Source organism: Hippocampus guttulatus, chromosome 10, assembly GCF_054856545.1.
Source record: "Hippocampus guttulatus isolate MCC_2025c chromosome 10, RoL_Hgut_1.0, whole genome shotgun sequence".
Lineage (NCBI taxonomy): Eukaryota > Metazoa > Chordata > Actinopteri > Syngnathiformes > Syngnathidae > Hippocampus > Hippocampus guttulatus.
The window spans coordinates 10,577,722-10,603,520 of NC_141270.1; the positions used below are offsets into that span (position 1 = coordinate 10,577,722).

Consider the following 25,799-nt stretch of genomic DNA (forward strand, 5'->3'; position numbering starts at 1 on the left):
GCTCGAGACTAAAAGTCAAAGTTAAGCCAGCCGCCACAACGATAATATGCATTATAGTCAACGCACTATGAGGCCTAATGTCAAAATGAGAGCCGAACAAGGCGTTGATGTGCATGTATTATTTGGATTTTGTTTTGAATTTTGAACTATCAGTGTGATCCCGTAATATTAGCATAGTATGAATATTGAGATTTGACATCTTGGGCTTAGCTTCCTTAAGATGGTGGATGGACGATGTGATTAGATGCTGAGCTATACCAGGTCAAATGTTTTACTAAAGTGTTCAATTGTCAATAATTTCATGAGACCATTTTAGAAGCACATCTTGTCAGGCAGGTGTAGTACCAGAAACATGAATATATCGTTTTACAACCAAATTACTGTGCCTTGATTGTGTTGATTTAATATTTTGAAATGTTCACACAGACTGATTGAGGATCTGCACATGTGTAATTAGATAATGCCCTCCTGTCAATTATGTTCCATATGTGCATGCAGCAATTGAACTGCAATTTCAACAAACCTTACAAAGCAATTTGAACATTGTTATGATGTTTCACATTCATGGTTAAATAGTTCTTCTGAACATGTGAGTTTTTGCTCATCTTCAAATCAGACATGAATTGTACGATTCGTGAAGGATAGTTATTGAGTAATTGAGTTGTTGCAAACCCTTTTGTCACTGCAGCTCCACAATTTTAACACAGGAAATCTCAGAACATTAAAATCTAAATTGTCCTAGAAGGAACTTCAGAAGTGGTCATCAGAATTTGACAATTGTCGTGACGCATTGAGTGTCATGCGGCACGCGGTTCTAAACCTAGCCGATATGTCACCGGGCAGAGGCCCAGTGGCCCCTGTGACTCTTCCAGGTTCGTGCTTCACACCATAGCAGCAGTCATCCTAACAATGAGCTTTCTCTGGCTCCAAACTGTCGAGCCATGCAAAGATGCTCTGGTGGCATTTTGGGTCACTTTTAAGGTGAAGGTAAGGAAATGCTGAGAATGTAAATACTTTCAAAAGGGCATTTCGGATGCAGGAGGCACGGATTGATGCATGCCCCTCGGTAAGCTCTGTTTATGCAAACTGTTGCCTCGGCCAAAAGGCGAAGTGAGGGCACAGCGAGCTAAGAGTGCAGGGTGGTTGAGGGTGGGGGCGGGCGAGGCTTTTGAGGCTGTTTGGGGAGACGATGCGATGCAGCCCAGCACACTGCAGAACACATAGAGGCGTGGTAGTGGGAGGTTGACTCTTACAGCTTTTCTATCCTATTCTGATCTTTCTTCCTCTCATCCTGCCCGTGACCAATTTAGGCACATTCATCTGCGTCCACTCTAATAGCAGGCTCAGAAGCAGTGTTTGCCCTGGCCTGGTATTATACAGATGGGACGACCTTAGTGCAATCTGTTATGCATGGTGTGTGATATGAAGCATACGATTAGCTACAGTGTACCCGATGGATCTTTGCACGGTGCATTTTCTCTGACTTCAAATATTTGGTTGGTGAACTGAACCAGGGTTTATTCAAAGTAGATCTTTGAGCCTGTCCTCTTCACTTATTGGAGGGTGCATAAATGAAACACCCGCCACACTAAGTAAACATAGTAAGGGAGCAATGTGGATGAATAATGCAGCCAAACGTCCAGATGAGACTGTGAAATGTTTTCTCGCCACGACAAATAACGGTGTCCATGAGGGGCTGAGAACATTCTGAAGTCGAACAGGCAACCAGAAACAGCTTGCATTGAACCACTGCAAAGACATTCATCTGATTCATAGTTTAATGTAGATTTGACATCTTCACCGCCTAAAAATGCTAATTCACGTACTATCGTCACCGCCTCTTTCCTCTCCTTAGCAGTTGTTAAAGGCAATGAGCTCTTAAACCTCATCACGGAATATGTGACTGTTGTAAAGTAGACACCCATGGGACCGCATTGGCTTTGTTCCTCTAGACATCCACCGTCTGCATTTCCTGTTTGCCTACGGCTCTGTTTGGTGTTTGCCTGCTGTGCGTTGGTGGCAAGAGCTTGGAAATTTTCTCAAGATGCTCAGTAATATATTTTGCCCAATGAAGGCGGCTCTTTTATATGCCCACCTGTGTCCCTTTTGTGTGTGAGTGTACACAATAACAATTGTTGGTGTTTTCTCCCGATTATTTCCCCTCATCTACACGCATTGTTGTTCAGCCCTCTTCTAACCAATTTCCTTTACTGTACGGTATTCAGAGTCTAATTGCCACATTGCCTAATTAGTGATGTTACCCAACATGCATCATACATTCATGCATTGAGCCATCCATCCTCTTTAAAAGAGAGCTTACAAGCTCTCTGGATGGCTTTGCGGTGAAGCTAGTTTGCCATCTAGTGGCACATGAACAAGGGGTGCATGACTGAATCTCAGGGAGCAAAACGCCTTCATGGAAAACTTCAACCAGGAGACTATATGTGCAATCTCGACCAACTGAGATGTGTCTTGCGTCGGCTGCGGTGTCAGCCATCTCTTTATACCACTCTGAATATTTAGATGGCTGGGAGTTAAAGGGGAGCATTGTGTGCCAGTCAGAATGGTAAAATGCTAAGCTGCATTTGAGCCCCTGCCAGGCAGCTGTCGGCTTTGCCGTTCTCTTCCTGCCCCATCCTCTCCTCTTAACCCTCAGTAAACAACTGGAACAAATCCTATTTTATTGACGCTGTTACAAAGTGCAAGGGATCTCTGCAAGCTCCAGTGCCCGGGCTCTTTCCTCAGCATGTGCAGTGTCCTGAGATGGCATCCAGCATGGGCAGTCAAAAGTCGGCAGCATCTCTCTCTAATTGCGACCATAATGAGGAGCAAGTAAAGCGATGCTCTCTGGATTGTGCTTTTCTGACATTTCCAAGACGAATTGCGAGTGGTATAAATTTCACAGAACCGCAGGCCAATGACAGTGAAAAATAGTGAGTCTGACACGTTGAGCTGCAAACGTGTAAATTCACGGAATATATTTTTTATGTGTTATCAGCCTGCAGAGTAAGTGGATCTTATAACGTGTGTTTTGGAAGCCTTGGATATGTTTCTGCTTAACGGAAAACACTGACGATTATGGTTTGTTTTAGATCGAGATAAAAGTGTTTTATCACTGCATCTACATGAGGTGAAAGTTGAACGTTGTCGGCCATCGATATTGGTTTGGCGGCCGTGTGCATGTGTGATGTTGCTCACGGTGGCCCAATGAATGCTCAAACGCACGGTCTGTTGAATGTGTGTTGAAGGCCGCCTGGTTAGCACGTCCACTGGTGTCAAATTATTCCATTAGCAGGTGGTACTTGACAGAAGAAAAATCCTGGATGGAAAAATACTGCAATATTCCTTTTTAGTGTGCAGATAACTTGACAAGGTATTTATTAGTTTAGAGCACAATGAAATATACGGCTTGTTTTGTGAATTTTCAATTATCTTGAGGATATTAGGACATGTTCGCTGTTTTGTGTACATTTGTTTACCAAGCAAATACAGCTGCAGCTGACGACGAATATCCAGTGAACTCCTGTGCAGTACATGTCCCCAGAGGCAGACATGTTCTCTGCTCAGGCAGAAAGAGTGTGAGTGTCATATGAGTCTTTCAGTCAAGAAAAGGTCAGCTCTCCTATGAGCTTCATAACATTGGAGCAAATCAACTTGGCTCGCTAATGTCAGAAAGTTTAGCCTCCGGGACATTAAACTTGGTTGTCACACAGGAGACAAGCAGAGGAAATGAAAAGCAAAGATTTTTGCTGCCAAGAGCATTGACGCTCGATGTTTGGACTAGCAACCAGGCTGCATGGAAAGGTCAGGATCTAGTAGACGGATACAGGGTTCGGTCTAATTTGGGACTGATGGTTTGTGATATATGTCAGAGGAACTTATTTCAAGCCCAAATCTATCTAATATCGAATTTGCAAGTGAGTATGGCACCTTATATCTGCAAAGGATGAGCTCCGCTCTAATAGTTCATTCCCCTCAACTGGTCAGGCTGCTTGGTCCATGTGAGGATGATGAAAACCTGCATTATGAAGAGGGACTAAGAATGGAAGGACATGCGAGCCAGAGACAATAAATTCCCATTGTAACATATAAGCTAAATGGTCCTTCAAGAGTTTACCACTCAACAGACATCTGGCTGTCTCGCGGCATTCTTTCACAAGCACTTACACAGCGTTAAACATGTCATTTCAGTTAAAGAGCTTCTACAATACTGGTGTCACTATGAAGTGCTGCAGCAACATTTAAAAAAATGTATCGTAATCACCAATGCTGTTCGTTTCAGGCAACCTTACATTCGGTGCTGCGCTAAAACATTTGCTCAGCACTGTCCCTTTTGAGGATAATTCCATACCTCAGCATTGCACAGCGTGCTCAGTTATGCCAATGTGACTACAGAGCTGCCTTTGGGTGTGACAATGTCCTCTGACCCGCGCCATTAAATCCTGTGAAAATCAGCCTTGTGTTTGTGGGCACGCCTGCCAACAGACAAAACTAATGTCGTTAAAAAAGATAACCTACTACAGTAATTGGGGATGGTGAATGACCTTGTCGTATGACATAACAGCCTAAGTGATATCTGTACTCTGTGAGATTAAGTGCGCCCGGTTTGAGCTGAATCCTGTTTCGGTCATTTCAAAAGGCCTTATCTCGTGACCCCAGTCAACAGGGGCGCTCGCCAGGTGGATTACCTCTTATTTCCACGGTAGATTTGCTTTATTGCCAAAAACGCAACACGTTCTGCCTTCTCCGTTTTACACCGCAGAGGTGATTCTGGCAAGCATGAGCAGTCAGACATGGAATGTCTCAGAGAATCTGGTGACATTTGGGATAAGGATAATAGAATCATCCTAAAGGAGCGCCTCCTCCGTGTTGCTGTTGTTGTTGCCTTTGCTGTCATTTTGGGGCATGCCATCCCAAACTGGGCTTCATGTCTGCTGTTGTCTTGTATGCTTAACAAGTTGTTGCAGAGCAGAAGCTAGCAGAGGTCTTGGGATTCATGTGGATTAAAGACGAGTTCCTCCCCAAAAAATGCAGGCATCTTTGCTGACGGTTGCAGCTTCTTTGTATCACATCTCAAATACAGTTTTACTCCCACCTCTTTAATCGGCACTTAACGTGGAGTGCTTTACATATTACTTTTTACGGGATGCTGGTTTTTAGAGGGGGTCTGATGAATACACGTGGCTCTGTGCCTATATTCAATTTACTCAAGAAGCTGGTTCCTCTTTTACCTGATCTTCCCTCAATTCCACTCCTCCACAATCCCATCTCCTTTGCCCTTCTCTCTCTCACCCCTTATTTCTCCCCCTTTGCCTCCCTCATTCTAATCTACTGCTCTGACCTGAAGGAAGGCTTCACACTGTGGCGCTTAAATAATAATCAAGCACAAGGATGTTGTCAAATTTATTGGACACCGACTGTTGCATAGCAACAGAGATTGCTACGGTGATCCGACAGGCACTGGAAGTTGGCTGCGTAAGAAACAAGGCGTGTGAGGAGAAAGAAGATGGAAAGATGACAAGAAAACCGGAGAGAGAGGCCCAGATGAGAGGAATACAACTGCGATGGTGTATGCGCAGGGTGGGGACTGAGTTTGAAATTTGGTAAATTAAAGTTTACTTTGCTGAGAGGAAGGATTCAGACCATGTGGACTCACTTTGTGTTCTATTCTTGAGGTATTTAAATTACAATTACCGTCATGTTGACAACTTTCATTCATTCATTTTCCGAACCGCTTTTATCCTCACTAGGGTTGCGGGGGGTGCTGGAGCCTATCCCAGCCGTCTTCGGGCAGTAGGCGGGGGACACCCTGAATCAGTTGCCAGCCAATTGCAGGGCACACAGAAACGAACAACCATTCGCGCTCACACCCACACCTAGGGACAATTTGGAGTGTTCAATCAGCCTGCCATGCATGTTTTTGGAATGTGGGAGGAAACCGGAGGACCCGGAGAAAACCCACGCAAGCACGGGGAGAACATGCAAACTCCACACAGGGAGGCCGGAGCTGGACTCGAACCCGGTACCTCTGCACTGTGAAGTCGACGTGCTAACCACTCGACTACCGGGCCGCCCATGTTGACAACTTGTATTATTAAAACATTTCTGCAAACATTGGGTAGCGTTGCGTTGATGGAATGCAAAGCTTTTGTCATTTAACAATCCCCTCATAATTGCAAAGATTCTGGTACATGAAGCAAGGTTTTTCTCTCTCATCTTTTTTTAATGTCATCCCACATTCTTTTATTTTCTGCAGCAAAAAAATCCTCTTCCAGTGTGGCGCTTATGCCAGATGCCTAGAGACAGCTTTGGACTGTTTTTCACCTCTGACACTTATGTGCACTCTGGCATTGAGGCTACACGCTTCGCCAGAAAAATATCAGACCTGTGCTCATGGGAGAGAGAGTGGGGGTTTTTTCTTGTTTTTTTTTCTTTTTTAATTTGGAGCAGATAACTGGAGCATGAGGCCGTTTTGAATTCTTTCAATATCTTTTAATTGTGATACAGACTAAGGAACGGGTAGAAATTTAAGAATTATAACAAAAAGGTAAAGACAGACAGGATGAAGTGTCTGAACAAATGAAAATTGGTGACCTACGACTCGAAACGGCACACACAGGTGGCAGACGCTGCCAACAGGAGCGGTTTGACAACCACTGAAAGATGACAGACAGTTGGAGATAACCATCACACAAAAGAAAGTTCCACACTGAAATAAAAGACACCGTGACATAAATTGATGGGAAAAATCTCGTTCGTGCTTTGACTTTTGAGCTCAGTTATCTCAGGCACGAATCCCTTTAACAATTTGACTTATTAAACCGAGAGAGGATTCTTAAAAAAAAAAATGTTTCAGTGCAAGTGCAAACTCTTTTGCTCAGCATTTTATTCTTTTTTTTTTTGTCACACATTCGTTGTGTATTGTGTGTTATGAAGTTCCACATACAGTGTATAGTCTGCCAAAGGTGTTTCTGAAGATGAAGGAAGAAAGATGAAGCACTGATATGGGATATTTTTGTCAAATGTGAAATCCGACCTTTTGAACCATTTACAAACAGAATGTTATCTTCAGGCTGTTTGTTTAAATGGAGGTTAGCCCCTCCCCACTCCCCCCAAAAAACTGTATTTGTTGAGCACTGTGACTGGTCTACCATTTACTTTAATTATAATATGCAAAGCTCACGGTCAGTATGCACTTTGCCAGCTAAAAGAAATGACTCCAACAGCTGAATAATTCATGCCCTGCTTGGAATAATCACATATGAAATATTCATTAGCTAAATTACTTAACTTTGTAATCTTCTTTTGTTGTGATGTTGTTGGGAGAATGGGTTGTGGCGCAGGTCAGGATGGTCAGACCTTTTGGCAAAGCGAGCGTTTATTACATTTTTGCATTTATTCATGGTCAGTGGATTGCACAAAATCAACATCCACCTTTAATGAAATGCTGTCTTTCTCAGGTTTATATTGTGTATTGCTAATAATAATACTGATACTTGTGTTAATATCAGAGCACATTGAAAAGGTAGCGCTTACCCTTGCCACCAAGGAAAATATTTGGTACATCACACAGCGTGAAAACAGAAATATGCAGAAACCAATTACCGTTATTACTTAGATTGAAATTGACGTGCTGCACCTTTGCTCGTTTTGTTTACATGTCCCTGCCGTCTGTACAGTGCATAAACCTACATAGCACAAAAAGATGAACACCCATGCAAACAGATGATTACGCAGTACAACTGACAGCTCTCATCGAATTCTAGTCTTTTGTCACTGTTGCTGTCACACACGCGTTCATGGCAAATTGCAAACCAATTATTCAAAGTCAACATACATTGAGCATTGACGGAATCAGCGCATTGCTTTGTGATTCTTTTTGTGTCGTCTTCAACCCAGCCATAGGAATACAGGAAGATGACAAAACCCCAATTAGTTGTAATACAGATAAAACATGTTGATTTTGTTAATTGCATTCGCCGTATGGCCCAACCTCTATTGAGCCAATGCACACATTTTAAAACAAAAACCTCAGGTGGTGGCCCCCAGGTATTCAGTTTAGGTGGGGGCATTCAATAAATTTGTGGACTAAGGTAGTGGTCGTACAGTTTTAACACCTACATGTTTTCATTGTTTTGTTTTGTTTTTTTAAATAAATATTTCGAGTTTGTTAAAGAAAAAAAATCCACCCCCCCAAAAATTTGGGGTGGGAGATTAGTCAAGGTGCCACTCGGATTTTGGTTGCAGGCCACCAGTTGTCAATAGCTGGCCTTGCCTTAGAATTAAAGACACTCAGACAATGAGAGCGCCACTGCCACCTACTGTTGTGAATGTGCAATTCCACTTTATTCTAGTACGGCCAAAATAAGCATGTTCCCTCAGGTCACACCAGCCCCACTATTTGATAATTGCAAGTACTGCTTAGCCAGTGATGCTCTCCCAGTTGAGATCCTTCTTACAAGGGTGTTACTCAAAATCCGTTCCCTCACATCCATTCTTTCGATCCTACTCCGGTAACTTTAATTTGCTTGAGAAAGCAATACACCTCATTAAAACGTCAGTGTTTGAAGTCCTACATACTTTCAAGGACTCAAGGCTTTTTGTAAAACGTTCACTTCCCACTGACCTTCCTCGTCAATACTGGCCAGCTCTGTGGCTTGGCTGGCTCGCTGCTCTATTTGCTCTCTGCTTTGATTGATGCACGGGGGACTCGCACAGCTGGAAGAAAAGACAGTGAACCAGAGGAGGGAACAAAGTTGCAGGCCACACGGGGTGCAGCAATTAAGCTGTTTTCTTGTTGTTAATTAAAAGCAAATTAGAGAGTGTGACAGGAGTTGCTGTCAAGCCTTATTTGCTGGCAGCATGTGTACAGAGTAACACCTGTTGTTTCATCTTCACTCTCTCATCACAATCTCCTTTTATTTGTCTTCCTTAGGGACGTAGAGGAAAGACTGGGAAGCCTGGACCTGAAGGCAAGCCTGTGAGTGATACTCAGTAACTTACACAACTAAATACAAGAACCCGATTAAAGACATGATGTCCAGATCTACAAAATGTGTTTTTTCTCATGTATAATGTATTTTAATGCATGTCAGCAGCAATTGCAGATTAATCCCAATCACAAACAGCTCATGGGCTTTTATCCCATTCAGAGTCAAATTTAATTCAACTTTACTTTGAAAATCCTGACGCACCATCAAAAAAAGCATAGTAGCCAAACATTACATCCAAAATTCCTTTTTAAAAAAGACAAGGGAAAAAACCCCACTGCATTGAAGTCTGACCATGTTATCATTTACCATTCAACTTTTGGTTAATTCCCCATTGATTTTTAGGCATGAGTTATATGAATAGCTATTTACTAACAGAGTGGAATGCAGACTCTTGACAATAAACTAAACAATGATTTGTGGGACTTTGTTTTGATGATAACTTTGAAATATTTCAAATCAAGGCTAGAAAAAGGTAAATGAGCACTTGACAAAGCTTGTATTAATGAGAAGACTAAAATGTGACTGTAAGCTCCATTGCGTTTTTGTGTTATCATCTTTTCCTTCTCAATCCAAACCAATTTAAGCTTCTGTCTGTGTGTTTGCGTCGTCACACGCACACTTGAGGCTCCAAACATAGGATGCGTGAAAAAGAGATTACTCGTCAGACTCTTAACTGCTCTGATGTCGGGACAAACAGGAGTGCCATATTGCTCCGCTGCTTTGGGTGTCCAATTATTTTCACACACTATTGCCCTGATTGCACTCCTGATCTGGATCAAGGGTTTTCTTACTTTATTGAGTACCAGAATCCAGAGAGATCCCGTTCTGCTTCGATCACTGTTATGCTCTATAGCTTCAATTATCTTTTGTATAATTGAGCCACTCGCTGTTAAATGTCTCCCACATGACTCATTGTAAGCCTTGCCTCCTTAATAACTCATAAAGTTGTAGGACGCAAAGTCGAAAGAGAAAGGAAAGACAAGGCTGGAGACGGTGTGACATTTCTAAATGGCAAGTTCTTGACAATACTCTTAGCATGTGCCAGCTTTGCCTCCATCCCATTGAAATGACATTTATGACTCACCTGTTTTTCCCAAGTTGGCTCTCGGGGCCAAATTTATCTTTTCAAAACACCCAAAAGGCCGTCATTCGGTTTTGTCCTTTGGCAGCAGGAGAGCGCTGGCAGCTGAGAGGGGGAACAGGTACTTTTCAATATCATATTAGAGTCACACCATGACAGGAGAGTCTGTAAACACAGCACAATAAATAAAGACACAAAGATGATTCATAGACTGCTGTGTGTCTTACTGCAATGAAGTGTGTTTAGTTTTTGGGCTGCCTAGTAATGCATTTTCAAGTGACATGCACCCAGTATCACTACTATGCTCATCTTGACTGAATACGTAAAACAACCCACATGTGCTCATACGTCATAGTAAAAACAAACAAAAATACATAATATAAATATTAGGCATGTATACCATTGTGTTGGCCTGGAGTGACTTTTCCACGCATTAGTTGAAATAAGGTAACCTCATCATTGCTCCACCGATTCTGGAGTAATGTGTTTACTTGATTTAATGGACTGTGCACCTATTGTGATGTATATTTAGACCATGGGTGCATTTGCTCGAGTTCGATTTACAACGGCTGCCCTTTTTATGTGTGCACTACATTATTTGAGTTCTCACTTGAACCATTTCGTGTAAATCTAGTAGAGACCCCGAAAATTGCATTCTATCATAATCTCTAAATATGAAACCCTCGGCTAAAAATTGCAGTCTGCTGTCCGCATTTTGGACGTAAATAATTCAAGCACCCAAGGTAAGCTTTTGACCTAGTAAATATGATACTTGAAAATGATTTAATCAAATGACAGTACATGACAAAAGTCTCGCTTAGTTTTTACTTGTAAAAAGGAGTGAAATACTTTATTTACTTGCCTTTTTTTATTGAAAGAGAATGTGTCAAGTTAGTGTAAACTGTCACAGGACTGACATGTGGCATTTATCGGTGAACTGACTTCCTGTTGGCAGACCAGCTCTGACCTGCACTTGACGCGTGTGTGTCATTTCAAATGTTTGAGTGCTTAGAGACCAGCATTCACAAGACATCAATGCTATGCAAAGAAGTTCCCGGCAGTGGCGTTGTACACAGGCTTGACGATGGTGTAGGTCGTGTTAGTTTCAGTTCCTACTCAGTTATAGTATGACAGTGCATGTCAGCAGTAGTGTGTCCTTGTATCCTTATATCTGCCCTGTAGTCAGCTAGCTAGCAGTGTGTGATTTGCCTTCTACACGAACGGCTGCAGGCTCCAGGTTCTTGTTGACCATGAACAGGATTTCTCACAAGTCATACTCAATATAATGATTTAGCATGTCTGGTCACTAGTTGTTGAAAGCTATCAAGATATGTCATGCCAAACATGTCGCCCTAAGTCAACTGTATGAATGACCAGTAGAAAAACCTCCTTTGTATTTGACAGGCATGTTTGTATTCATCGTGAGAAGCTGATATCTCATCATAAATGTCAGCTTTGAGTGTGGTGTAGCTTATCTGTGCATTGTAGGCCCCAACGTAGCCCTCCTGCAGTGTCACACAACGTGACTCACCACTCACTCTCAAAAGAGACACATAGTCATTAGGTTTAGCACTTTTTCACAAAGTCTCCGCAATCATTTTCATGAGGCCCAGAGGTGCTATAGCTCACAGGAGGCGCATAACATATGTGGTGTAAAACATCCCCAGACATGGATCTCACAAGGCCTCCCACTGGTACTGTTGCTGCCCCTTTTGCCTCCTTAGCCAGCACCCACGCACCTGCTCAACACCTCCAGCGGCCAACTTGTGATGAAGCCAAGAGTGAAAATTAGAAGGCAAACCTCTTGACTGCCCTGTTGATTTCTCGTATTGACATGCCGTGTACCAGGTTGCATCTCTGAGTCGTTTCCTGCACTCTTTGCCAAGAGGAAGGGGGAGTATCATTTGGCTGACCTTGACAAGAAAGTTGTATGCATGAGAACACACTTAATCTGCCTCGAAATGACAGGGCACGGCTGGAGGTGTATTCGGTGGAGTTATTTCAAGTGTTATGTTCGGGAATTTATTTTGATCTTAAACCAATACAGTGCACTGGGAATTATGTCACTATAACCTGGTTCCACTATAACCCCAGGAGGGGGCAATCCAGAGAACGTGGGTTTTTTTTCCCAACAACATTCTTATAAAATAATGGGCCATCATGTTGGTGACATTTGATGGAACGTATTATGATCTCAGGTTTTGGACAGGTGCAATATTGGTTTGGTATGTATGTAAATGGATGTTTGATACTGACCATGTGCATGTGTGATGTTGCTCACCATGGCCCAATGAATGCTCAGACACATGGAAAATTAGAGGACACATTGGTCAGCATGCAAAAGTGACAGTCATCACTCACTGTCAGCGGCTGTGAAATGACTCAAAACATGCAATCTGATGTTTTGCCTTTGAGAGGCGCTCGATTTTATTCCAGGAGGACAAAAGACGCTTAAGTCATCAGTAGAATGTGTGCACTGACAGATGTTGTCAGCATCGCACCCTGATGTCTTCTGTCTCCACCCAGAGCGCTTACATTTCATGAAGGAGCAGTCGATGGGAGAATCTGCACTGCCCCAAAAGTACGCAGCTGACTTAATCGTGACATGTTTGACTTGCGCAGATGGCCTTCGTGCAATACACCCGGAGAATCCACCATTGGCTGCTGAATTTTGCGACCCACAGCCAGTAGTCACAGTTACCGTTAAAGCTGACGTCATTTCCTGTCCAGCTCTGACTGACAAATGCCTTTGATGGGAATTTATCAACGCGGCAATTCCTGCTCTTACTTTTACTGCTTGTTTAACCCAAGCAATATGTGCATGTGTCATTTTATAAAATCATCACACCCATCTTTACTTTTTTCATGCATTGTGGATGACAATCTTTTACATCAGGAGAATAACATGACAATCTAACCAGGTACTTAATGGAATCGAATGCAATTTATACAATCAAACATGATAGGGAGAGTCACTAATAGTAATAGGTGAAGGTTTCTTGGGCGGCAATAATAGCGCACCATCAGGATTTGCCCTCTCATTCCTTCTCACTGGCCAACTTTGTACATCGTGATTGGACGAAGCATAGAAAGACTACTGCAGCATGTTTATGCTGCTTGCACACACCCCACGGTGTGAATTTTTAAAATCACCAAAAAAACACACTTACAAAGACACACCTTGTTTTGGAAAGACATGAATCATGTCGCCTGTATCTCTGGACAACCACAAGCCCTGGAAGAAAGCTGCACATATAGATGATGTGTTAGCTCATAGGAATCACACCCGGAGTTTTTGCTGACAGACAAGCATTCATAAAAGGCAATCCAGCCAAAAAAGGGTCAAGCAGATGGACACCAAGGACAGGTAGTGTCGGACAAAACTACATCAGTTCAAAAGGTACCGTAAAGTTTTGTCAGTGAGATAATGTGGTAGAGGGCAAATGCAAGGTGGCTGCTATACTTACTGGAAATAGAGAAGGAAAGTTGAGAAATGGTGAGGAGAGGACGGAAGTGGAGGAAAAATTGGGGTCACCTACTGTATGATGAGCGTCTGACTTGGTCTAACTAAATAGAATGGCGGTAGCCCCAAGGGCACACTTGATTTTTACATTTTGGGAACACACCTGTAATTGTTTTGACCTTGCAAAAGTTCCAGACTTTTACAGTGCCTTGGAGTCCTGTAATTGTCCCTATGGGGGAAATTACCGTGGATCAAACTCTGGCTGTAAAAAAAAATTATGAATGAGTCTTCAGGTATTATGTCAACTTCCAAAGCCGAGCCAAAAATATATGGAGAGAAATCGGCAAACAAGTTCCAAACAGAGCACTGCACATGGATCCTTTTTAATTATAATCCTTGATATTTGTTTGAAAAGAATTCATTAAAATGAAGAGAAGTAAATCAAGGCCAGTGTGTGGATCTAGACAGATGGTGTTATTGGGAAACAAGAACGGCTCCATATTTGCAGAGAAAATATCCAGGCTTGATACATTTTTTTTTAAACAGTCAATGAAGTACTTACGTTCAAAGGTTATGATTGGTTTTAATAATTGTCTTTCACAGTTGGACATGCACTGGGGATGTCCAAATTGAGGTTTTAGAGTTATTTTGAGTAAATGATTCTCTTTTGAATTGGGGCCCGTTTCAAGTCTCAGACATCGCTTGTTATGTATTGTACGGAGAACAAAGAGGAGCGATTATTCGCTTCCAACCAGTCATAAGTTGATCGTGTAAATTGTGCCATGACAATACTCTTCCACAGTGAAAGAGTTTCACATCGATTTTCAAAACTCTGCCTATCTCTCTCACTACGTGTGCCTGTGTATATACTGTATGTATATGCGTATGTGTAACACTAAACTTGGAAAGAAATGTTATTGTGAGTAACCACTGATGTCGTGCATGACATTTCAGTCATAAATATTTTTGTCCTAACCAACTAAGTTACATAAATCTATTGTGCAACTGCATAAAAGCCATGTTTTGTTCATCATACCTCACCTGGAATGCTTACAAATTGGATGTACTGTATATGCCCATTCCGCATAACATTGTCTTTAAAAGGCCGACCCCGCTGTGTCCACAGAAGCTCCTGCTGGAAACTACAAATGTGCTCTGCAGGACAGCATCCTGTCTCTGTAGTGTGATCGTGACATTGGCACCGGACCCCCACCCTCCTTACTATTTTACTTATTTCTGTTTTACAAGTCTCTAGGTCCAGTGGTTAGCGCGTCGACCTCACAGTGCAGAGGTACCGGGTTCAGTTCCAGCTCGGGCCTCCCTGTGTGGAGTTTGCATGTTCTCCCCGGGCCTGCGTGGGTTTTCTGCGGGTACTCTGGTTTCCTCCCACATTCCACAAACACACATGGCAGGCTGGTTGAACGCTCTAAATTGTCCCGAGGTGTGAGTGTGAGCGCGGATGGTTGTTTGTCTGTGTCTACCCTGCAATTGGCTGGCAACCGGTTCAGGGTATCCGCCGCCTGCTGCCTGAAGACGCCTGGGATAGGCTCCAGCATCCCCGCGACCCATGTGAGGATAAAGCGGAACAGAAAATGGATGGACGGATGAACAAAAGTCGCTGAGTGTCTAGAAAAGTGCTATAAATATGAATTATTGTAAAAATTTAGTACAACGCACTTGTAAAATTGCTTGCAACAAAAAGACCCAGACTCAAGGGATTGCATCGTTGAAAGAAGTTTTGTCAAAGCTGATATGGCATGACGACTTCTTTTGAATGCCTTTGAACCAGCCCTTAGATCATTCACAGGCTCCAAAATGTTTTTGCTGCACATAGAATATGTCCTGACAAATTTTTCATTTTGTGGATTTCACTATCACGAAAAGATCCATGGCTACATAGAATGGTACCGTTTGAACTTGCCTTTCAGACGCAGTATTGAAAGATACAAAATCAGGGCATCGCAATTCGTCCAATTTTTGATAGATTACATTGTGCATGCTAAATTAATCTGTTTGCAAATGTTCCTCTCACAAGAGACTGAACTGCATGGCAGTTTTTTTTCACATTTTCCAGATGCAATTTAAAATTCGCATTCAAGTCTGACCTTTGAAACAGTTTTTAATTTCCTATGCAAAGGAACATAAACTGAATTTCACAAATATTAAAGATTCGAAGAAACAATGGTGTGAACAATTTGACTTTCTTGATTAATTGTAGTTGTGAAAATTATTCAAACCTGTAATCTAAACTTGTAATTACCATACCGCTGCAACACTTTATTTTTTTAGTTTTAAGTACACTATTATCTTTTTACCATCAACTTTGTTTCATGGACTTCTCTCCTCAACATTTGTCCTACTCCACTCGTAAAACTGCTCTGAACAAATTATTTGATTGGATCATGACTAGTCCACATTTTTCATGTTTGCATGCTACCCGAATGATAAAAAAGAAAATTATTAATTCCCCCCCCCCCATTCCCCAACCCTCAAATTGGACTAATAATCATATTTGGATAGAATAGCATCTGAGTCATGAATCCTTAACGGAGTCCCGCTAACAATGACCTCTAATACAATGCATTTATCCTATACTTTGCTTCTTGAGATGGATTGACATCATCAGTAAAGTGATTAGGCAAGTTAAGAGTGAAAAGCGGGGCGGGGGGGGGGGCACATATGGTTAATAAAGCTTCACCAAATTCAATTAGTCCAGTCTTCACACAGTGACTTCACCTTTCCTAAAATTGTAATATGACAATCCATCTGTTCATATGCAGGAACAGACTGCTGATTTAATTTAAAAAAAAACAGAGGAAACAGAGGCTATAACTCATTAGAAGAAAACTATCACAGCGGCTGTTGTCAAAATAATCTGGGGAAGGTTGAAGCATAACTTTAACTTTGGCCAGGTACATCTATGCAGTTCAGAAATATGTTTTCACCTCTCTCAGATGTTCTTTTGTTTTAGTTTATGTATAGATACTTTGTCGCATCTGAGCTGTTTCTTGGTAGTGTCTCACCATACCCACAATGAAAAAAAAAAGTTGCTGATGAATCTCTCTGATCCAAGGGTGTTTGCAAGTTTATAAAATACCAGGTCAAAAATGGTGTAAAAATGCATAAAAGTAAGATGAGAGGCAATCCCCCTCAGAGACCCAAAAGTTTTCCCTGTTTATATTTCTATCACAGATGTATCTTACTTATCATTCCCTGTGCATCATCGCCAATGTGAAGGTACACTTGCTGTTTACTTTGACATTTTCCTCACATAAGTGACAGTGAAAGAAATCTTATTAAAATGCACCGAGGACGGCTCACCAGCAATCATTAAGTGCCATCTATTGGAAGACGGCGGAATGAAACATGAAAAAGTGCTGCAATGCAATAGGGGCAGATGTTTTCCACCATCTTAGATTCTCGCACCGTTTCCATTTTAAATGATCATTTGAATGCACTGTATTTGGATTCAGGCGTTTTGTTTTTCTGACACCTTATTCACTGCATCTGTCCTCGCGTGATGTTTCGCTGTGATTTTTGTGTTTATGTGTCTTTGTGCCCACTCTTTTCCTCTCAGTGAGTGGGAACAATCTGTTCTTTTCACATGCAGGGAGAGAAGGGCGAGCCTGGCATCTCGGAAGAAAAGTGGGCAAAAGGAGATAGAGGAGACCCTGTAGGTATTTTGTCGCAGCAACATTTTAAATACTGCCGTGCCATTGAGTCATTGAGCAACACCTCCTCCCACAGGGTCAGCCAGGTGCCCAGGGGGCCGAAGGGATGAAAGGACAGAAAGTGAGTCAATGTCAAGTGCCAATACATGACGCTACTCTCTGTTTGTTTCTGCTGTCACCGTGCCTGCGAGTGTGTGAGTTATTATTGGTCTGTTTGGACTGCAAGGATATCTGAATGTCAGTCATCAACAACTAATGAATTGGCAGCTCTGTTCCATTTTTCTCCCACTCTCAGCAGGACTATGCAACACAACACAAATTAGCAGCAGGGAACTTGTACCTTTTTTATTTTTCACTTATTTTACAGTGAAATGTGGATAGGTCAATCCAATGTGTTGCCACCCATACTTGTTTTTGTCACAAAGTAATATTTCCGATCCGCACCGTAAAGGCTTATTCATGTTCACACTGGGTAGACAAAAGAACCAGCAGTTATATTTGCTGTAGTGACCAAAATTCCAATATGCTGTACTGTGAATAGAAACTGTCAAATGGAAAATGCAGCTCATTGAATCAGTACTTGAATGTTTATTGTGTGGCATTTAAGAACAACGCTGTACTAGAATAAGTTTGGTAAATACACAAGCAATGTTTAGCAGGCTGTTGGTGTGAAGGAAGGTAAAATTCATTAATAATACAAGAATGAAATACAGTAGGTTCGTGTGTGTGTGTGTGCGTGTGCGTGTGTGCGCGTGTGGCTGTGTGTGTGGAAAAAAAACCACAACCCTTTTTTCTGGGGATGTCCCATTCGACTTTATGTTTCCTGGCTTTCAACGTTCTTAAAAAATATATAAATTGGCTCCCTCTCTATCATTTGCATTTGATCCCAATCCAAATGTGCTTTAAAAGCCTATAAAGCTTTGCTGTCTTAACACTTTCAAATTTAGAAGATTGTGGTAGCTTGGCGGTGAATGAATTCTCTGCGTGGTTTTGAGTTATTTATATGTTGTCCATGCTAAATATAGATAGATAGATTGTTGCTGTGTTGTGAAAGCATGAAAGTAATAGCTTATAAATGACGAATGGGAGAAGGTAGGCTCCCAACAGCCATGCATCACAGTTAGGGCTCCCAACACGGCCATTACAAAAGGTTGTATGTGCTTTAAGGATGCCACAATAACTACAGGGACTACTGTGTGCATGACATGAAAACCAGTGATGAATGTTTTTGTGGCACTCACCTCATATCACTTGACTTCCACTTTATTTTCCATTTCGCTCTGCCTCCTGTGTTGTTCCTTAAAAAGATATTGATGTATCTGCGTGATGTCATTGGTAACATATAACCTAGAAAGTACAAAGCCCGATTCCAGTGAAGTTGGAATGTTATGTAAAATGTACATAAAAGTAGAATACAGTCAATGCTTTACAGACTTATATTTACACGTTTGCATATCTGTGAAGGCACCATTATCACTGAAATGTACCTACAGGTTTTGGAGCAACATATACGCCATCTTTTTCGGGGACATTTCTGCTCATTTCAGCAAACCACTGCTAAGCCATATTCTTCATGTGTTGAAACCAGGTGACTTTGTGGTAAAAAAAAGTGCAAGTACACGACTGGCCTGCCAGCAGTCCAGACCTGCCCCCCATTGAAAATATATGGCGCATTATCAAGCGCAAACTATATGGCCTTAGCATATGCTAATAAGGGGTTGTTTTTTTTTTACTAACTGATACTGTAGCTATTCGTCGTTGTGTTTGATTCTTTTAGGGTGATGTTGGCCCCCCTGGTCCTCCTGGTCCTGTAAGTAAACGTATATTTTTATGTGTTTTAAAGTCTTTGTTTATTATCATGAGTGACAAGCAAATTAATGTATTAGCTTCACACTGTACAACACACAATAAGACAAGTTACAGTACTTTTGAATGCATAATGGTTTGTGAATTGCTGACCCTTGCCACCCAGCGGTGTTGAGCTTATGTGTCTTGTTTAAGCAGAGAGGACTCCTGCATCGTTTTACTCTTCATTCCCAGCATCCTCAGCTGGCATCAATTTCAGTTTCATGCACGCAGGCCAGGTTGATCATGAACCAAGCTCACTTTTCCCCACATTGATCTCTCTGCAGGGTGTCATGTGATGTATTTCAATTATGACTGACATGTAGGCAGTTTGCAAAACTTCAGAATTCAGTTTCAAAGTGTGGAAAAGGTTGCTGCAGTTTTTTTTTCTCGGATATACGTTCAAAGTGGAGGTGCAAAGAAAACCAAACTCTGCTTAGCTGAGTGGTTTGCAGAACAGTTGATAATACATATGGACGTAAATAAATGCATGAATGTATGAATCCGTTCATTGTTTTGATGTGTTTTAACGTTCCAAGCACAGGTGGAGTTTATTTTTATTATTTTTTTTATTCTGGGTGGTTTTAAATTCTTTCCAACCCACTGAGAACTGTGCACTTGTCTCTTTACTTAAAATTTCACTTCAGTGGAAGAGAGAATTGTTCCTCTCGGTCAAAACTGAAAGTCTCCATCGTGTTCAATGTTGTGTAGTGAGCTGTGGGCCACCCAGGATATTGCAGATGTATTCAGCAGCACACGCAAGAGAAGAAAACATTAGTCATTTGATAAATGAGGCTGTTTGAACATTTAGTACCAGTCTCTGTCTGTGCTCTCTGCCTTCCTGTGGCAGATAATTTTGGCAGTTAAGCATCGATTTCCCTTACACAGCAGAAGCTGGGGTTCAGATCATTACCCTCCCTCCATAAACCTTCTTGTGTCTCTGTGTATTAGTGGCAGGGAGGTGCAGTGGTTTTAACAGTGCACACTGCATCATTCTCCCCGATGGCCTTAACGTGGCAAAACAGGCTTTTGAGCTCAGACTTTTTTCTTTTTTTTTTTTTTACAGCTGCCAGCCTCACTTTACAGTGGAGCTTTGTAATGCCTTCAACTAAAGCTGGCATCCTAAGCTCTGTTGAGTAAATACTGGCATGCCGGAGTTCACCGCTCATGTGCGAAATTGACAACGATGCTGCATGTTGATGGCGCTGAGACATTGATTAGTGTCTAAAGTGAGAAAATGAGACAAGTGACTGCATGTTGGATTTTGATGGACGCTGCGGACGACCCTTTGAGACAGCAGATGATCCGGTATCTGTTTCAGCGTCCTATCGATCCAGATGGAAAAAAAATGTAGTTAAACATTACTTCATGACTATAATTGTCTCAAAAGGCTCATAAGCACACATTGTGCTGATGCACCTGCACAAACACGTCAATTCAGAGCGCGACATGCAAAAAACATCGGCAAAGCTGTCTCATTTAAGATTGAATTCAAGATTTAAGGACACTTGCATTTCCTCCTGGATGCGGCTTTCGCTTACTTTGTTTCTCACTTCATTAAGTATGATGCTTAAATCACTGGACATCGACTCACTTATTATATCGTATAATGTGGGCAGGAAACGTGCGACAGAGGAGGACAGAAGGCGTTTAAGTTGGTTTTATCTGCCATGAAATGAATGCCTGCATCAAAATCACATGCACAAAACTGGCATTCGTATATATGTGCATGATTCATCTTAAAGCCTATGAATCGATTAACTGTAACACAATGGCAGCAAGGACGCCTGTAATTTAATGTTATTTTACAATGCACCTACTGAAATTTATTGTAAATCTACAACTGTATTTTGAATTACAGCATTTAGCATCAGATAACGTGGTGTGTTCATTCTATACCGTAGCTACTGTTATTTTTTTCATCAGTATACTACTGTATTTTGGATTACTGTACATGATCGTAGGATAAGTGTGTTTTCGTATTTATATGGTACATGCCTGTGTAGATGTGAAATCTGATATTTAATAAGAATAGAAATGTGTCAGCTTTGTCTGCTGCTTTTCTGTAACACATTGAAATTGTCCACAATGGATACATTATTATTACACTTGTACATTAACATGTCTTGCCCAAGGACACACTGACACATGACTCGGACAGAGCGAGATTTGAACAGCGAGATTTGTGGTTACTGGACAGCCCGCCCCACCTCCAGAGCCACAGCCGCCCTGCTGGGCTTTACATTTAGTTCAGAATATCCGCAAATCTAGTTGAGTCTTGTGATCGGCAATGAAATGGGATGCATTTTATACTGTTGAATTACAGTTATCGACCGTTGTTTTTTGCTGACTTATTTAACTGTTAGTTTACAGGCTATGGAAGAATATTTAACCGTATTTTACGTATTTTATGAAAAACAAAAACAGCAAGAGACTGTTATAAAGTCACTGTAAATTTACAGAAACTCATTACAGTGCGGTCAAGGAGCTAGAGAACTTGTGGCCTTGTGATTGACAGTGGCATCAAAGTTACCTTTTGTGCAGATTGAACTTGTTTGGAGCAAGGTTATGAGAGGAAGATGAAAAATGAGTGACTGGAATTTTAGACACATTACAGACAATAACTATAATAATCTTTTGTGTATTTTGGATGTTAAATATCAACCTCATTATTGACGATTATGTCATATTGAGCTGTATTGCAAGCTGAGAGATGTTTCTCATGCTTTGGTTTCCTTTGTGAGGGGATCAAAATTGTCACTGTGTATGTGTTGGCTCTTAATGGATTAGTTAGGGATGCACTCGTAGCCATTGAGTGTATTTATAAAGTATACATGACATGCCTCGAACGTATTCATGCATCATAAAATTATAGGCAGATTCTTTTAAGATGACTATGTTTTATTTTTCATTCTGATTAGGTGATGACAGCTCATGGGTTGAAGCCCTTCTCTGGAACCGTAAGCAACTCCATTGTATCATGAACCACTGGTGATTCGCAAATACGGGAGAATGATATATTTTTTGCTGAGTCACATTTTGAACTGCTTTATTTCATCCTGTGTGCGAAAGGATCAAATGATAAATATGCAGAAAGGAGAAAAAGGAGACGGGGTAAGCATTGTTCAACATCTTTTTGACAAAAGTAATTTTCTCAAATAAAAAAATACGGTATGTTGTGAACTCGAGGGCTACAGGGATTCAACACAATGAAGATGTTGAAATGTGACATCATGGGCCACAAATATTGGGAAACCTTTAGTTTTCAACAAAAGTTACAAGGTAATGGACTTTATTTTTACACCATTCTCATCCTTTTGGGTGATTTCACAGGGAAACATTGGGCTGCAAGGACAAAAAGGAGATCAAGGTCCCGAGGTGAGTCTGGCGTTTAAATTATTTATTCACTGACAGTAGTTATTTATTTATTTATTTATTTTTTACACTTACTAGCATCTGTCTTTCTTGAAAAGCAAGGAGGGCAAAAAGAGACATTCTATAAATCCTGTCGAACGGAAATTATCTTGGAACCCGACGGTGTGCTGAAGGAGTGATGATTCAGTTCTCTTATTGGTCCCCTTTATGTCTGATGAGGATGATGGAGTAATGCATTGGCAGTGTAGGAAAATGCGAACCTGTGTATTCACATTTCAGAGATTAAGTGAACTGCTCGGAGAACTTTAAGCAAATTTGAATTGACATCATTTTAGGAGGTGAGCTGAGGTGAAAAGAGTTGAAAAGAAACATGCATTAACGCTCCATTCATCGAGAATAACACATCGGATGTTTTTTCCTGGTATACAGACAGGATCACAACTTTGATTGTCATTCTTTATTTATTATGTATTTATCTATTATTTTAATTATTTTCAAAGGCATTAAAGAGCAGTACATCCTGCAAATGCTTGCTGCTAGCTGGGACATTAAAATCAACAGAATACCAGTTACATGAATAGAGGGAGAACAAAAAAACTTTTTTTTTAATATACATTTTGTTCTGTCAGGGCAAGCATGGTCCATCTGGACCAACTGGACTCCCCGGACCCCCAGGAGAGCCTGTAAGTATACCTGCAACAGAGTTAATGTCAAGCCCTGTCGCCTTATCTGTCACCTTGGCTTTCCAACGCAGTTCGCCAGACTGAGCCTGAGATCAATTGATGAATACCGCGATAAACAGGATGTCAGAGGGACGAGTCCAGTCTTTTTTTTTTTTTTTTTTTTTACTAAAGCAGTCAGTCAGCAAATTTAATAATTAATTAGCAGAAAGAAGAAAATGTCTGCGCTTTGTGCGCAAAAAAAAAAACAAAAGTGCAATCTGTTTGCTGCACCTGCTTTGATAATGAGCATCTGTCTTTCTTGAAAAGCAGGGAGGGCAAAAAGAGACGTTTTATAAATCCTGTCGAAAGGAAATTATGTTGGAATGTGACAGTGTGCTGAAGCAGTGAGGAGGAGGAGGAAGCTGTGGAGATGAAGGTGTGTGAGATGAAGGTCTGCCGATAGATGTCTTTTTTGTCCTCATTTTTGTTTACAGGGCTTGCCAGGGGTGCCTGGGAAAGATGGCCTAAAAGGAGAGAAGGTAGGAAATCATTCAATCAAGTTCTCACCTCAAAGAAAAAAAAAAGGGAGATTTTGTGATGTTTTTATGAGCAGTTCAACATACGAGGCATCTTCCTGATGACTCGCATGCCTTTCATGCCATCGTCAATCAGGCCAAAACTTTGTTTGCCTCCATTTGATGCCCTCGACTACCCCACAATTTTACACGAACCCCTCTTACAGCAGGATTTGTTCCAAACACTCGATCGAAAGTGACAAAGTGCAACAGTGTGCGCCTTGACACGCGAGTTTGATGAGGTGTGTCGCTTGTCAAAATAAATGACGCTTTACACGCGACCCCCCTCCCCCTACCCCCACTCCTGCCTCCTACCTCCGACACAGTCATTCTGTCAAACTCCAGGGCAGAGAAATAAATCTAATTCCAAGTACTTAAGCTTCCTCCGTCCGCTCAGATTGAAAACCCTCCATTTGTCACCTCCACTAATGCAAACTAATGCCAGAGACAGGTGTGATTATGTATTCATATGAGAGCCACGACAAAAACAAACATTAATTTCAAGAGTAGATTCGGATGGAAATCAAATATATGCACATAAAGCCATTAAAGTATGTGGCTGCAGAGAGAATGTCAAGTGTGCTTAAAAAAGTGCATCTTTGTAAGGCTGCATAGGTGCTTCCATCTACTCTGGCAAGGCATGCCCTTTTTGCAGGAAGCTTAAATATTTTCCTTCTTGTCATATTGAGACAGATGAACTTGCTCGGGTTGTGTGTAATTTAGAGTGCCATGAAAAAGCTTTGTCAAATATTTTGGGGTTTTTTTTCCATAGTTTCCCCACTTGACATCAACAAACAAATGTAAACATCAGACAAAGAAAACCCAAGTAAAAATAAAAGGCAGTTTTTAAGTGGTGATTTTATTTTATTTTTTTCATTAAGTGGGGGAATGAGAGCTACGTTGTACAACTGGCAACGAGTATTTCACATCTCCCTGGGGATATTTTGGCCCCCCTCATCATTGCAAATTGCTTATACTCAGCCACACTGGGTAGAAAATGTTCACCTTCCTCGTGATATTTTTTTACTTCATGGATGCTGATTGTTTTCGTCATGGCTCTACCAGTCGCATTTCCCTCCCCTACAGACAGTGACAGAATTGAACATAAAGTTGCAAGTGAAACTAAGTTTACCATGCTGTCCCACTGTTCACTGTAAAAACACTTGCCGTGCCTCTCCGCCTTTGTTGCTTTCCTTACATTTGACAGCTGTCATTTCGATTTTGGAAAAGAAAGCAAGTTGTCACCATTACTGGGATTAGTTGCATCCATGAAAGGATTGCAATAAATTACTTCAGACAGGAACCAAAAACGTTGTTTCTCATGCAGGCATCAACTTTCAAACAAAAGTGGCCATTTAATGCTATTATGAGGGGTTTGAGAAGTCACCGAGGACAAAGTTTGTTCTTTCAAAATTATCACAATAAACAGGATGAGTCCACAAATTAGATAGTCTGGCATTGCATGACTCATGACTCTTTCTGTAGGGGGACTTGGGACAAGTGACGGGGCTTCAAGGACCTCCGGGACCTAAGGGCGAGCCTGGATATGTGGTATGTGTAGTCACGTTTATCTGTTCCGTGTCCTGAATGAGGTAAAAAGAGAAGTAGAAAGAGGTCAAAACAAACGGCATCATCAAGCATAGCTTGTGACTCAGCAGCAGATAAGGAAAAGTAGCCCTCCTGGAAAACGTGATTATCATGACGCAAGTCGTTAAATAATCACATTTTGGATAACCTCACCCCAGGTTGTAATTTCTTCTACCTATGTCAAGATGAGGGCTGTTGACGCATTGCGTTTTACGGACCTGCCTGTGCATATAAAAATGTTCATTACAGCTTGATCAAACAGGTGACACGGTCCTCCATCGACTTCATAGCTTTGAAGGTTCTTGTTTGTTTTCTTGGGAACAACATTCACCCTCAAGCGAGCTCATCAAGCAGAAAAATAACGGCAGGAATTAGTGCAGGCTGAAGTGTTCATACATCTTTCATGTTTCTGAAGTGATACGTGCGCGAAATAAGACGCCGTCTTTGGGGGTGGAGGTCCTTTTGCGAATGTCATTGCTGGAAAGTGTCTCTGAGGGAACATAGATATTTTTCCACACGTTTTATGATCTTTGTTATTTAAGACGAC

The 25,799-nt window shown here is 41.4% G+C and overlaps 1 protein-coding gene across 2 annotated transcripts in view; it reads left to right on the forward strand.

The window, feature by feature from the left end:
* The window catches only part of LOC147199238 (uncharacterized), a 96,558-nt gene that overhangs the window by 38,199 nt on the left and 32,560 nt on the right, over positions 1-25,799 (forward strand). For both annotated transcript variants that reach the window (XM_086122707.1, XM_086122708.1), the window contains 10 exons: positions 8,936-8,980; positions 17,148-17,210; positions 17,285-17,329; positions 18,986-19,018; positions 21,975-22,013; positions 22,126-22,167; positions 22,387-22,431; positions 23,058-23,111; positions 23,585-23,629; positions 25,151-25,216. In XM_086122707.1, the coding sequence (XP_085978833.1) occupies positions 8,936-8,980; positions 17,148-17,210; positions 17,285-17,329; positions 18,986-19,018; positions 21,975-22,013; positions 22,126-22,167; positions 22,387-22,431; positions 23,058-23,111; positions 23,585-23,629; positions 25,151-25,216 (477 nt within the window). The remainder of the gene's footprint in view (positions 1-8,935; positions 8,981-17,147; positions 17,211-17,284; positions 17,330-18,985; positions 19,019-21,974; positions 22,014-22,125; positions 22,168-22,386; positions 22,432-23,057; positions 23,112-23,584; positions 23,630-25,150; positions 25,217-25,799) is intronic.